This window comes from Leptodactylus fuscus, chromosome 3 (assembly GCF_031893055.1).
Source record: "Leptodactylus fuscus isolate aLepFus1 chromosome 3, aLepFus1.hap2, whole genome shotgun sequence".
In the NCBI taxonomy this organism is placed as follows: Eukaryota; Metazoa; Chordata; class Amphibia; order Anura; family Leptodactylidae; genus Leptodactylus; species Leptodactylus fuscus.
The window spans coordinates 63,378,730-63,394,524 of NC_134267.1; the positions used below are offsets into that span (position 1 = coordinate 63,378,730).

The following is a 15,795-nucleotide window of genomic DNA, read 5'->3' on the forward strand; positions in this document are numbered from 1 at the left end:
AGAGACCGGACAGAAACTCAGAATGAGAATTAATTCACATCGCCATACAATCAGACAACAGAGAACTGATCTTCCCGTGCCAAATCATTTCTGCCAGGAAGAGCATCACATCGTCAATGACATGAAAATCTTGATCTTAAAAGGGAACTTTAAATCAAGGAAACAGCGACTGATTTATGAATACAAGGCCATGACCCTATTCCAGACGTTGAAACAATGGAATAAACGTCTCACGTGAGTTTGTCTTTTTATACAAATCATTAAGACAGCCATTAAGATAACCTGGGATCTGGCAATTGTTTGTTTTTATAAGTATATAGTAATAAGCCTCTCCCCCCCCCACCCCCTTGTAATCCTACCCCTGTGTCCAGTTATAAAAATGCAGCCTCTAGAACAGGGGTATGGAACCTTTGGCTCTCCAGCTGCTGTGAAACTACAACTCCCAGCATGCTCCATTCACTTCCATGGGAGTTCCCAGAACAGCAGAGCCAATATGCATGCTGGGAGTTGTAGTTTTGCAACAGCTGGAGAGCCGTACGTTCCCTACCCCTGCTCTAGAAGGTGTTTTTAGATATATCTGAAGGAGCTCAGAGGAAGCTTCGAAACGTCATATTCTGTCATCATTATGAGTTAGCCATTAAAAAAAGGTATCACCTACTGAAGACTTGCAAAGTTTTTTTTTTATATTAAATTTCTTTTGGGAGTCTATTACTATTATGGCTTCTAAGCTTGTCCTTGATCATGAACCACTGTAATTTATGTTTAGCCAAATGTAAAGGGATCAATATCCTCTTCCATCTATCGCAAGTTTAGCTGCCAAGAGCATGAATCCAATAAGTTTTCTTGTACAAATTCAGGATCCATGCGTTTAGTAAAGCTTGTTCAGGTTTAACAAGGTTAACGCCTATGACTGACAGAGTTGAGAGCTACATAGTTCAATAAAGACAGACATCCATCAAGTTCAACTTTGAATAGAAAATATGACTGAAGAGTGAATGAAATAAGAGTTTTATACATTTACATGAGGCTCTTTTTTTTATGTATATAAGCATTAAAAGCCTCATTTAAGCCGTCCGCTGTAACCAGCTCCTGGGGTAGGCTATTCCACAGATTAATAGTCCTTACAGTGAAGAAGCCTTTCTTGTCTTAGTTGAGTATCCTTTTTTTCTTGATCCAGCTGGAGGGAGCGTCTTTTAATACATTTGGTACTAATTCTGAACTTTAAGTTCCCTGTGAAAGCATAACGCTATTCTCACAAAACATTTACAATAACTTGCTTTGTCAGAAAATCCCTTTAGGGCTAGTTCACATGGCACAGAGGGGGTGGATTATGGCATTGAATCTACGTCATAATCTGCCCCCTCACAATGGTGGTCCATGGAGACGCCGCTAGCGGAAAAAAGCAAGCTGCCCTTTCTTCAGGCAGATCCCGCCTTGCGGCAGCAATCTCCAGAGTCGGCCCATGACAACTCCCCGCGTCACTCTCGGTACCAAAATCCACCTTTCCGCTTCCCGTGTGAACGGGCCTAAGTATAACTATTGTATCATTTGGCTTTTCAGGATAAGGCGCTGTGTGTGGACATAAGTAACACTATTTCAGGTCTTAATGTAACTTATATTCTGCAACTTTTAGCACATTTCCCCTGCCCATGTTGCATTTACAAACAGCAGTCTTTCCTGAACTGGTGGGTGGAGCCTATATGCTATATACTGCACACTAATCAAAGGAGCAGTTGGTTCTATAAGGGGATGTTTACATAGCGGAATTTGCACAAGCTGAAAAATTCATCTGCCTCTCCGAGAAGTAGATTTCAGATGGAATTTGGAATCTGCCTCAAATTCCGCTTCAGACTAAACATACCCTGTCTTGTCTCCCACTCAATGAAATCCTCAGAACATAGATATGAGACAGAGAAAGATATTACAGACCTGTATCAATGGTAATAAACTTCTGACTGTGCTAGAACGATCTAGGACTAAAAGCTTTGTGTTGTGTCTCTTCCTGCTCACACCTCCCCCTCCATAGACTTGTATAGGGATGAGTTATCCAACTCATGTGGCCTGTAGTCAGTGTGGAGACTAATTTTCTGTTAAAATCCCAACTATAAGTCACTTTAGGGCTAAAGCCCACGTTACAGAAATGCAGCTTTTTTTGTTAGATTTTTTTTTAAAAGCCAGAAGTGGATTGTGCAGAAGGAAGAAGTATAAGAACTTTCTACATATTCCCCATTCTTTTTGTAGCCATTCTTGGTTTTTGCTCAAAAAACTGCAGCAAAATCTGCAACAACAAAAAAAGCTGCATTTCTGCAACATTGGGCCTTAACCTAGCAGAGGAAGAGGGGGCTGGGAAATAGACTGATAAGAGGAGAACAAGGCATCTCTATTAGAGATGAGCGAGTACTGTTCGGATCAGCCGATCAGAACAGCACGCTCGCATAGAAATGAATGGACGTAGCCGGCACGCGGGGGGGTTAAGCGGCCGGCCGCTGTCAAAGCGCAAGTACCAGGTGCATCTATTCATTTCTATGGAGCGTGCTGTTCGGTTCGGCTGATCCGAACAGTACTCGCTCATCTCTACCTGATGTTAGTTTCTTCCAACCCTGATATTATTCAGATATGCAGAGTTTGCTGAAACTAAAGAGCCTATTTCAGTTTCCCAGACACTTTGTACAAAAATAACCGTGCTCTGAGAATAAACAGCAAGAAACAACTTACCGAACCTAACCGTGTCATAAAATATGCAAGGAAATAAATATACTATAAAGAAAGAATATAGTATAAGGTAATATAATACAAAGACAACAATAACATTTATTTCCAGATGACAAATTAATAAGATGCCAGAAAAGAATTTCAAAGGAAAGTGTTAACTAGAATAGAAACGACCTCAATGAAAAATCAAACAAATTGATATAAATTTGATGAAATAAAAGGCATTGTTGGGATATATTAATAAGTTAAAGGTTTGTTAAAGAAATTTCTACGCCTGTCCCATTCACCTGCTATACACCACCACAACCCCATTCAGATGAATGGAACAGAATTTCAATTGCAGAAAATTTGCAACAAATCTGCTGCATGTGTATCTAACCCAAGGCTGCTTGTGGTCATTCTGAGCCCAGGATTGCGGCCTCCATACAAGTAGATTGAAGCCTTGACAATTGGAAGTTCATGGTTTCCATTATTGGATTAGGAGTCACTTTTGCTGCTGTTAACTGTTGGACCAATATTGCTGCCTTCATAGATCACCTTGTTTTTAATACCTTCTTGTACTATTCTTTGTTGAATCCTCAGTTTGGCATAGTTGTATCTACAATATAACCTAAAAAAGAAAAAAAACAAAACAAATCAGGGCAGAGAAAATTTAAAACTACTATTTTATTATGTATTTGAGATAGGTTTGTATGTGATTGGCCACTCATTGTACTAGTTGTTTACTGCATTTATTATTGACGGCACTGTAGCCTTATCATTTTACCTTACAGTATAATCACCATATGTGACTTTATTCACTATGTGGCTTCAGTGACTACTGATTTTGTTAAGCGTGTATTGCTAAAACGTTTACCTACGACATGGTATCTTACATCCTATGACACCTGCCCAGTCATTGGTTTCCAGTATTTGGGGTTTCCCCTATTTTTCTGTTGGTAACTTTCCTTCCCCATTTTAACATGTTATCAATAAAGTTTATTTTTTAATATATGTTGAGTATTTCCTCCAGTTTTTTCCGTTTTCTCTAGTCTTTTCTGGTTTGGAATACATGGTTATTATGTGATCCGTACAGAGGGAATTTGGTATGTGATATGTATTTTATTTTCCCTTGATGTCATGTTCGCCTATTGAAGGCTTCAAGGCTTGTCATAGCATTGGTTCTATTGCACGATGCCAGAGGTATCGTCTAATAGAGCTGCTGTCATTTTGCTATTCACTGCAATACTATAGTATTGCAGTGAATAGTATGAGCGATCAGACCCCCTAGGTTTCAAGGTACCTAAGGGGTCTGATCATAAATATAAAAGAAAAAAAAAAGTTTTTAAAAGTATTAAAAACCCCCCCATAAAAGTTCAAATCACCCCCTTTTTCTTAGATCAGATAGAAAAGTAAATAAAGAACATTAAACATATTAGGTATCCCCGCACTCTAAAATGCCCGAACTATTAAAATATTAAAACATTTATCCCATATGGTGAACGGCGTAGTGGCAAAAAAAAAAAAAAAAGCCAAATAGCGTTTTTTTTCAACACTTTGCCTCCTATAAAACATTGAATAAAAAGTGATCAAACCAGCAGATCTTTCCCCAAATGGTATCAGTAAAAACGTCATCTTGTCCCGCATAAAAAAGACACCGCACCCAGCTCCATACATGTAAATATGAAAAAGTTACAGGTGTCAGAACATGACGACACAAACTTTTTTTTTTTCTATTTTGCAGTTTTTTTTTGTTTTTTTTTAAAAGTATCAAAACATTACAAATACTATATAAATTTGGTATCAACGTGTTCGTACTGACACGTAGAACACAGGGACAATGTCATTTGTACCAAACAGTGAACGCTGTAAAAATTAAACCCATATGAAAATGGCACAAATGCATTTTTTCTCCAATTGCACCTCATTCTGAATTTTTTTTCCAGTTTCCCAGTACATTGCACAGCATATCAAATGGTGCCATTACAAAGTACAATTTGTGCTGCAAACAATAAGCCATCATGTGTCTCTGTGAACTGAAAAATGAAAAAGTTATGGCTCTTGAAATGTGAGGAGGGAAAAACGAAAATGCGAAACCAAAAAAATAGTCTGGCCCTTAAGGGGTTAAAGGCTATTCCAACGTGCCTTCATTTAAAAATGACTTTTTCCAATGATAAATTCCCTTTAAAGCAACTAGTAAAGACTTCCTGATCTTGTTCTGTCCCTGCATGTACTTTGCACATAATAAACACTGTTATATTTTAGCAAATATAAATTGTGATAAAAAGAGAAAAACTTACCAAGAGCCCAAGGTACTAAGGACGAATCCACCAGCAGCCAAGTCACAAGACCGTTTAACCCTGCCTACAAGGAGGAAGGGAACAGGTTTGGGTACATGTGCATGTGCTATTTTTGACTGTGTAGTTTTCCTTTAAAGAGGACCTTTCATCACTTGGGGCACATTCGGTTTTATATACTACTAGAAAGCCGACAGTGCGCTGCTTTCCCGTTCTGTGCCCCCGGTGAAGAGCTATTGATGCTGGTACAGTAGCTCTTCACCGTCAGAAGGGTGTTTCTGACAGTCAGTAATGCCCTTCCTCACAGCAGCATCTATAGCGCTGTACTGTGAGAGCGGGGAGGAACGCCACCCCAGTACTAGTCTATAGACGAATACTGTCAGGAGGGGAGGGGGGCATTCCTCACCACTTTCACAGTACAGCGCTATAGGCGCTGCTGTGAGGAGCGGCGATCCTGGCTGAGTGCACAGGAACGAGCTTGTATGTCTGAGCTGTTTATTAGAGATGAGCGAATAGTATTCAATGAATAGTTTTATATACCTCGCTCCCATAGGAATGCATGTAAGCGGCCGAACAACAAGGGGTTAAGCACTGGCCGCTAACATGCATTCCTATGGATCGAGGTATTCAAATCAACTCTACGGTTTATCTCTCTGCACCAGACAAGTGATGTAGCTCCCTGCTCTCAGATTAGGGAGGTGAGTGCTCCGTGCTTGTATTTCTGAGCCGTTTATCTCCCTCTTCCAGTTATCAGTCGGTTAATTGAATTTGGTTGATAAGGGCTGAGATTGGGGGTCCAGTACCTCTGTATGAAAACACACACCTAGAGTTTATTGCAAACTGACTCAAATCCAGCTCTGCTACATCAACTTCATATTGAGCATCTTCCAGTGATTCTGTGGATCACCCTCATTACTGACTGCAAGCATGTACTACTATGAAGAGAGATAGAAGAGCTTTGCCTGTGAGACAGCAAGTGAAACCCCGCCCACCAATGTACCGAGAAAACCAAGAAGTGAAAAGAGCACATAGCATGCAGGTTGCTGAACAAGCCAGTTGTGAATACCCTTTAAGCTGCCAAGACCCAGAAATAATATCATAGGCAGAACTTCTGTAACATTACAGTGCTGTAATATAAAGGTGCTGAGTGTTAAAGGGATTTTACCATTAAAATTCTTTTTTCCCCCTTGATAAGAAAGGTTATACTACTCCTACCTTTAGATGTCTTCTCCGCGCCGCCGTTCGGCAGAAATCCCAGTTTTCGGTGGTATGCAAATTAGTTCTCTCGCAGCACTAGGGCCGTCCCCAATGCTGTTTGCGCAGTCTGCTCTGCCCGAGGCCCAAGGCCTAGAAGATTGAACCCAGCTCCAAAACAAGATGCGCAGAGAGGCCGTTCCTGAAGAAGATGGAGGCGCTGGAGAGTTCTGTTTGTGCGCTGGGGACACCCACAGTGCTACGAGAGAACTCATTTGCATACCAAAGAATCAGGGATTTCAACCAAACAGCGGTGAGCAGAAGACATCTAAAGGTGGGAGAAGATTAGCTTTCTTAAGGCTATTCCTACGTATTATCGAGAAAAAAAAAAAGCATTTTAATGGTAGAATCCCTTGAAGTATACACTCAACGCGACATAATAGTATGGCGCAGGGCAGGAAGGGATTAATGATCTTCAATGTCACTTACTTGTTGCAAGAAAACTCCCAACACCAATCACCAAGGAACCAACAGATCCAAAGAGCACAGATTCACGCGCACAAGGCGTCTTTTGCACATCCAGGATCCAAAGCAACTTGAAGGACTAACAGGAAAATAAAAAACACAAAGATTAAAAGGAGTATTCCAGTTAAAGCAATGGTAGACTTTAGGAATGAAGGGCTAGAAGTGGGCAGGCTAGCCAGGGGAACAGAGAGGGGTGGGAGTGAATTCTGAGTGAAGCGCAAGGCATCATGGTAGTTGTAGAAAACAGAACAAGAAGCTAACCAAGTAAACAAATGCAGAAGATGCCAGGAGCTCCAAGAGAAAGCCAGAAAATTACTCAAAATACTGCTTAAGGTACTTAGTTGCACTTATTAACCTATTAACCCTTTCACTGCCAAGGGTCTCTGGAAATTTTGCACCTCCAGTAGCCAGAGCAATTTTCACAGTTTTGAGATGGACAAATAAAACCTAAATTGCAACATTAAAAAAACATCCAACCCACCATACCTATACATTTTCTTAAAGTAGACACCTGCAGCATTGTCAGAATGCCACTTGGTACTGTATACGAACAGGCACCTTCATGCAATTTTGATTTAAAGTGAATATTTTATGAAAAAATGCAAATAAATGTATATTACTTGCTAAAAGCAGAAACGAAACAAAAAAATTTAAATGCACCAAACCTCCTAAAAATAATAGTTCAACATGTGCAGAGTTAATTCATATCACTATGGCCTGAACCTGCATGCACGTGTCTTCAGAAAATCACCAGAACTGGAAGGAACAAAAATCTGCTTTGAAGCTAGAAATGTTAAAAAAGTATCATCCTATAAAATGTAGGGATTACACACCATGAAAAGTAAGTGAACCCCAAAACCCCATATATTTTTTTGAAAGTAGACAACCTGAAGATTACAAATGTCTTAATGGGTCATCAATAGCCACATTCACCTTCATGCAACTTTGTGACAAACACAAATAATTTTTTGAAAAAATGCGCTAAAACATATATTTGCACCTAAAACTCATGTTCAATCTCACATTCATATACAAAATACATTTAAAATAATAGCTTATGGTGTAAACAATGTGTATATACAGTATACTACAGTCATGGCCAAAAGTTTTGAGAATGACACAAATCTTATATTGTCACATGATCTGCTGCCCTCTGGTTTTTATGTGTGTTTGTCAGATGTTTTTATCACATACAGAAATATAATTGCAATCATATTATGAGTAACAAAAGCTTATATTGACAGTTAGAATGAGTTAATGCAGCAAGTCAATATTTGCAGTGTTGACCCTTCTTCTTCAGGACCTCTGCAATTCTCCCTGGCATGCTCTCAATCAACTTCTGGACCAAATCCTGACTGGTAGCAGTCCATTCTTGCACAATCAATGCTTGCATTTTGTCAATTAGTAGGTTTTTGTTTGTCCACCCGTCTCTTGGTGATTGACCACAAGTTCTCAATGGGATTAAGATCTGGGGAGTTTCCAGGCCATGGACCCAAAATCTCTATGTTTTGTTCCCTGAGCCATTTAGTTATCACCTTTGCTTTATGGCAAGGTGCTCCATCATGCTGGAAAAGGCATTGTTGATCACCAAACTGCTCTTGGACAGTTGGGAGAAGTTGATCTTGGAGGACATTCTGGTACCATTCTTTATTCATGGCTGTGTTTTTAGGCAAGACTGTGAGAGAGCCGATTCCCTTGGCTGAGAAGCAACCCCACACATGAATGGTTTCAGGATGCTTTACAGTTGGCATGAGACAAGACTGGTGGTAGCGCTCATCTCGTCTTCTCCGAATAAGCTGTTTTCCAGATGTCCCAAACAATCGAAAAGGGGATTCATCAGAGAAAATGACTTTACCCCAGTCCTCAGCAGTCCACTCCCTGTACCTTTTGCAGAATATCAGTCTGTCCCTGATGTTTTTTTCTGGAGAGAAGTGGCTTCTTCGCTGCCCTCCTTGAGACCAGGCCTTGTTCCAAGAGTCTCCTCCTCACAGTGCGTGCAGATGCACTCACACCTGCCTGCGGCCATTCCTGAGCAAGCTCTGCACTGCTGGTAGCCCGATCCCGCAGCTGAAACACTTTTAAGAGACGGTCCTGGCGCTTGCTGGTCTTTCTTGGGCGCCCTGGAGCCTTTTTGCCAACAATGGAACCTCTCTCCTTGAAGTTCTTGATGATGCGATAGATTGTTGACTGAGGTGCAATCTTTCTAGCTGCGATACTCTTCTCTGTTAGGCCATTTTTGTGCAGTGCAATGATGACTGCACGTGTTTCTTTAGAGATAGCCATGGTTAACAAAAGAGAAACAATGATGCCAAGCACCAGCCTCCTTTTAAAGTGTCCAGTGGTGTCATTCTTACTTAATCATGACAGATTGATCTCCAGCCCTGTGCTCATCAACACCCACACCTGTGTTAATGGAGCAATCACTGAAACGACGTTAGATGGTCCTTTTAAGGCAGGGCTGCAATGATGTTGAAATGTGTTTTGGGGGATAAAGTTCATTTTCTAGGCAAATATTGAGTTTTCAAGTAATTGCTGTTAAGCTGATCACTCTTTATAATATTCTGGAGTGTATGCAAATTGCCATTAGAAAAACTGAAGCAGTAGACTTTGTAAAAATTAATATATCATTCTCAAAACTTTTGGCCATGACTGTATATGTACCGCAAACATCAACAAGAGCTCAGACTCCCAAAAACCCTAATACAGAAGACAAGCAGGATTTTGCTGTTATTCACAAATATGTTAAAAATCTATACTGCACCTGCACTAGAGACGTATTTTACTGTAGAAAGCCCAGGTATAGACAGGACAGGGATTGGGTGAAATGTAAACTTTATTTATGACTTTGTGTATATGTTGTGTAAGTGTTTGGTGCAAATTTTTTTTTGGCGCTGCGACCTGGACAATGGTAAACGTCTGGGTCACAGCGCCAATAAACTTCCTGGTTATGTTTAGAGGGTATAACATAAGAATACCCCTCTAGTAAGGCTCAGAGGGAAATTACATTATACTTGTATGTGACAATCAGAGAGCAAATGTATAGTATGTTCTCTGATTGTCAGAAGGGTTAATAGGAACAGAAGAGTCCCTGCCACCCCCCTCCTGGTGTCACATAGAAATTATGCAGAGAGTCAGATTGTTTCTCTCTCTGCTCGGAGAGGAGAGGAGAATCTCATCTTTAAAATGATACAAGAACTTGATGATACAACTTATAGTTTTGGAGTGATTCACTATTGAAACGCTGTCGGGAATTGAGATCTGCTAGGAGAGGAGAGGAGAATCTCATCTTTAAAATGATACAAGAACTTGATGATACAACTTATAGTTTTGGAGTGATTCACTATTGAAACGCTGTCGGGAATTGAGATCTGCAGTTGGATCTCAATGCCAAATAGTGTTTTCAACAGTGAATCACTACAAAACTGTAATTTCTATCATCAAGTTATTGGTATCATTTTAAAGATGAGATTCCCCTCTTTAAAATGCATTTTGAAGCATCAAGATATGTTGATGCAATCCGCGCTTGGCAGTGAAAGGATTAATCGCACTAACAGACCTTTTACTATTTTATTATTTTTTGCCCAAAAAACCCCTTTAGGCTGAGGCCCCACAGGTTCTTTCTGCAGCGCTTTTAAGAGAAAGTTCACAGACTTTTCCTCTGCGGACTTTCTCTTAACATTATATCTACGGGAAAGCCGCTGGCGTTTCCGTAGATATAATTGACATACTGTTGCGGCTTTGCAAATCGCAGTGTGTCCGCGCTGCGATTTCTTCTGCAAATTGGGCATGGGATTTGCATGAATCCCATCCCCTTTGCTTGCACTGTAAAACGCCGCGATTTTTCCCGCAGCGTCTCCGCTGCGGGCAAATCGCAGCGTTTTCGTCCCGTGGGGCCCCAGCCTTAAAGGGGTTGTCCCATCACAAGGATCCTATCTATATTGCTTGTTAATGTGGATGTAAGACTTTTCCTAAATACACTGCTTCAGCAAAACTGCTTTGTCTGTCCACTATCTTACTTTATTCAATTTTTTGTGGCCACAGCCCTGACTTAGCTGCTCCTGAGTCAAATGATGTATCTGCTGCTCTCAGGGGGGAGGGAGGAGGGGCTAAGTGCAGGGAGCCAGCCTGTGTATCTAGCTAATCCTGTGTCTACACCATGTGACCTAGGTCCTGCACTCAGATAGAGGAGCTGCTTTCATTTCTTCTGTTCTCCCAGTTATCAGGCTAGCTAATTCAGTTGTGTTCATTATGGCAGAGACAGGCAGTCTCTGTATGTAACACAGAATGGAGTTGCTGCTGCCTGTACTTCATAGTTCAATGTGGATGGGCGGAGCTACACGTGAATTTGGGGGCGGAGCTAAACGGCAGGTTGCCTGTGAAACCCCGCCCACCAAATGATGCAAGAAACCAGGAAGAAAGAAGATTTTACAAGAGTGAAGACTGCTGAGTATGTGAGGTGGGAATACCCCTTTAAAATCTCCCATCAAAATCACTGCCCACTTAATTTACTTATATCACTGACCTTCTAAGTTATGTTAGGGTGTGTGTAGATTTTACCAAGAAGTATTTTATCAGTGGTCACATCATTATGCTATTGCACTCACAATGATTCAAAATCTTCACCTAGATATGAATTTCGCTTAAAGGGGTATTCCCATCTCAAGGATCCTATCTATACTGGTAGCTTATGTAAATTGAAGAGTTTTCCTAAATATATTGCTATAGCAATGCTGCTTTATTTTCCTGCTCTGTGAAATTATATTGTTTACACATCATTTCCATAGAGTCGGACCTGTGTGATAAGACAGGACAGATGACATCACTCACAGCTCTCAATGTTATCTACTGCTCTCTTCAGCTACTTGCAGTTCTCTCTATGTAACCACACAGATAACACCGAGTCCGTTCTCTACAAACACGTGTATATTAATTGATCAGCATTTATATTAGATTTCTAGTAATCAAAATATGTATTGTGATACTTCATAATGTACTGTTCAGCAAACTGGCTTTGACTTTGGTTAAGGAATACAGAAATTGAGAAGAAGAGACAGCAGGCAAAGGTGCCGAAACAGAGAGATGGTAAAACCCGTTTAAGGCTGAGGCCCCACACAGCAGAAACGCAGCTTTTTTTGTTGCAGATTTTGCTGCGGTTTTTTGAGCCAAAGCCAAGAATGGCTACAATATAAATGGGAACTGTATAGGAAGTACTTACACTTCTGCCTTCTGTTCAATCCACTCCAGGCTTTGACTCAAAAAAATGCAACAAAAAAAGCTGCGTTTCCGCAACGTGGGGCCTCAGCCTAAGGGTGCATTCACACTACGTAACACCAGCGTGTATCACAGCCGTACACGCCGGCGTTACAGCAGGGCTGCCGAACACTTCCCATTCATTTCTATGGGAGCCGGCATACGAGCGCTCCCCATAGAAATGAATGGGCTGCTTCTTTCACCACTAGCAGTCCCATTGAAGTGAATGGGAAGTGCCGGCGTATACGGCTAGCTCTGCTCATGCCGAGCCGTACACGCCAGCACTTCCCATTCACTTCAATGGGACTGCTCGCAGTGAAAGAAGCAGCCCATTCATTTCTATGGGGAGCGCTCGTATGCCGGCTCCCATAGAAATGAATGGAACTGCATTATACGCCGCTTATTCTGAACGTGTTTTACACGTAGTGTGAATGCCCCCTAAGGCTACGATCACACAGAAATTGGCCGACATTGCTTTATACAACCCAAGCTTCACTCAACACACAGCGCTAACACAGAGACCCACCAAACATATAAAACGTATGTAGCGGAACTCTGAAAAGTCTCTGCTTCTGGTTACCGGGGGCCTAGAAGTTTACGGATCTGTCACATGCCAATATGGATGGCACACAGCATTACAGAAATAGCCTGCTGCCTAGGTACAACATAATAGGCACAGCCTGCAGCTGGACCACACTGTGGATAATTCATGTACAGGGTAGACACCAGAGGCATGTTCTTCAGCTGGCAAACACCATCATAGGCAGAGCCTGCGGCTGGCACACTGCCATCCATTATGGGTATTGCCTGCAGATAATACAGACTTCTAGGCATAGCCTGCAGCTGGCACACAGGCATCCATTATGGGCATAGCCTGCAAATAATACAGACTGCTAGGCATAGCCTGCAGCTGGCACACTGGCATCCATTATGGGTATAGTCTACAGATAATACAGACTTATGGGCATAGCCTGCAGCTGGCACACTGGCATCCATTATGGGCATAGCCTGCAGATAATACAGACTTATAGGCATAGCCTGCAGCTGGCACACTGGCATCTACTATGGGCATAGCCTGCAGTTGGCACACTGGCATGCATTATGGGTATAGCCTACAGATAATACAGACTTATGGGCATAGCCTGCAGCTGGCACACTGGCATCCATTATGGGTATAGCCTGCAGATAATACAGACTTATGGGCATAGCCTGCAGCTGGCACACTGGCATCCACTATGGGCATAGCCTGCAAATAATACAGACTTCTAGACATAGCCTGCAGCTGGCACACTGGCATCCATTATGGGTATTGCCTGCAGATAATACAGACTTATGGGCATAGCCTGCAGCTGGCACACTGGCATCCATTATGGGCATAGCCTGCAGATAATACAGACTTATGGGCATAGCCTGCAGCTGGCACACTGGCATCTACTATGGGCATAGCCTGCAGCTGGCACACTGGCATCTACTATGGGCATAGCCTGCAGCTGGCACACTGGCATGCATTATGGGTATAGCCTACAGATAATACAGACTTATGGGCATAGCCTGCAGCTGGCACACTGGCATCCACTATGGGCATAGCCTGCAGCTGGCACACTGGCATCCACTATGGGCATAGCCTGCAGCTGGCACACTGGCATCCACTATGGGCATAGCCTGCAAATAATACAGACTTCTATACATAGCCTGCAGCTGGCACACTGGCATCCATTATGGGCATAGCCTGAAGATAATACAGACTTATGGGCATACCCTGCAGCTGGCACACATTATGGGTATAGCCTACAGATAATACAGACTTATGGGCATAGCCTGCAGCTGGCACACTGGCATCCATTATGGGTATAGCCTGCAGATAATACACACTTCTAGGCATAGCATTCAGCTGGCACAGGCCAGTGTGGGCTCACCCTGAGGCTAGTGCACACTTAGGGGCATACAGTGTGGCTACTGACATATTTGCAGTTTGTTCTGGAGACCTGAAGAGTTAGCAGCAATTCACACGTGCAGATGCGTGCCCAGTGCATCTCTAGCGTAGATAGTGTACATGTGACCTGACTGCCAATCAGATGTAGCAGACGCCATCAGCTATCCACAGCTCTCCCAGAACACAGGATGGAAGACGGCATAGTACTGCGGCACAGACCGCTGCAAGTCACTGATTTCACCTTTTCTTTGGCTGCTTCACCTTCCTCGTCAGCCATGTTGGTTGGCAAGCGGAATCCGACCTTCAACTTCCCAGCCCGCCAGTCACCATGGAGAGCACGGCTTAGTATAGAGCGTCTCGCGCGCCTTCCGCTCCAGCTCTCGGTGGTTATGGAGGCGGAGTTCGGCCATATTAGGTGTGAGATTTGCCGGGTTACTAAATGGCAGAAAGTGAAACGTGGTCGGGCTGTGCGGTGAGGAGGAGCCGGTCATAGCGGGACGTGTCGTCAGTCTAGGCACATACATGATAATGCCAGGCCTGGTGAATGTCATCCAGCAGACATTGTGATACGTCATACTATTGTTTAAATACGTCATACTATTAAAATGACAAACAGTAGACATTGTGATACGTCATTCTATTATTCTAATACGTCATACTATTCTAATACGTCATGCTATTAAAGGGGTTGTCCAGCAGGGGCGCATGCTGTAAATGAAGTCCATGATAAAGCTGTACAAACAGACTTCTCCAGTACCTCCCCATTCTAAGTTTTGTTCCAGCTTCCCAGTATATTGTATAGAATATTAAATGGTACCATTACAAAGTACAATGTGAGCCACAAAAATTAGGTGCACATATGGCTCTGTGAACGGAAAAATCCAAAATGTATGGCTTTTGGAAGGTGCAGTCAAAACTAAAATCATAAAATGACTGTAGCAGAAAGGGGTTAAATGGGGTCAGTAGGACTATTTGTCTTGCAAAAAACAAGCCAGGCCCTGTGATAGGAAAAAGCTGTTGGAAGATGGGTAGGAAACCAGGCTCAGAATGGGCTAACACGTATAAAAGAAATGCATTTGCCTCACTGATCCTCTGTAGTTACATTCTGACACCTTTCCCTACCCCACTTGTCTCTGGTCCCTAGTTATGTCTTGGTTTACAGGAAATTACAATTACTGTATGAGGAGGGGCACTGCTGAAAGTACATACCTCCCAACTGTCCCGATTTTCGCGGGACATTCACGATTCCGGTGACGTGTCCCGCGGTCCCGGTTGGAGGGAGGTATGTACCGATTTCAACTCAGATCTGCGTCTGGAGGATACATACGCGACTAAAGAAATGAGCTGTCACAGCTCAGCTCCTTGCTTTGCCGCTGCACTCCGGCTAGTGGCTGTGTAGACGCGATGTGATGACGTCACATCGCACCTACAACTGTGTTAGCGAGACTGCGGAGAGAGCAGCGGGGGAGCAAGGAAAAGGTGAGTTTAAGTGGTTTTTCTGTGTAGACATTGAGGTGGAACATGAAACTGGGGGCAGATGAAGGAGGGGACGGCATGACACTGGGGGCAGAGATGGAGGGACATGAATCTGGGGGCAGAGATGGGGGGACATGAATCTGGGGGCAGAGATGGGGGGACATGAATCCGGGAGCAGAGATGTGGGGACATGAATCCGGGGGCAGAGATGGAGGGGACATGAATCTTGGGGCAGTGATGGGGGGACACGAATCTGGGGGAAGAGATGTGGGGACACGAATCTGGGGGCAGAGATGTGGGGACACGAATCTGGGGGCAGAGATGGGGGGGACACGAATCTGGGGGCAGAGATGGGGGGACACGAATCTGGGGGCAGAGATGGGGGGACATGAATCTGGGGGCAGAGATGGGGGGACATGAATCTGGGGG

The 15,795-nt window shown here is 43.0% G+C and overlaps 1 protein-coding gene across 1 annotated transcript; it reads right to left on the bottom strand.

Moving 5' to 3' along the window:
* Positions 1 to 2,822: 2,822 nt before the first annotated feature.
* Positions 2,823 to 14,217, bottom strand: COX20 (cytochrome c oxidase assembly factor COX20). Its single transcript, XM_075267730.1, has 4 exons — positions 14,132 to 14,217; positions 6,672 to 6,786; positions 4,992 to 5,055; positions 2,823 to 3,322 (listed from the first exon to the last, which is right to left on the bottom strand). The coding sequence occupies exons 1-4, from the start codon at positions 14,165 to 14,167 to the stop codon at positions 3,190 to 3,192; spliced, it is 348 nt and encodes a 115-aa protein (XP_075123831.1). The 5' UTR covers positions 14,168 to 14,217; the 3' UTR covers positions 2,823 to 3,189.
* Positions 14,218 to 15,795: the final 1,578 nt, after the last annotated feature.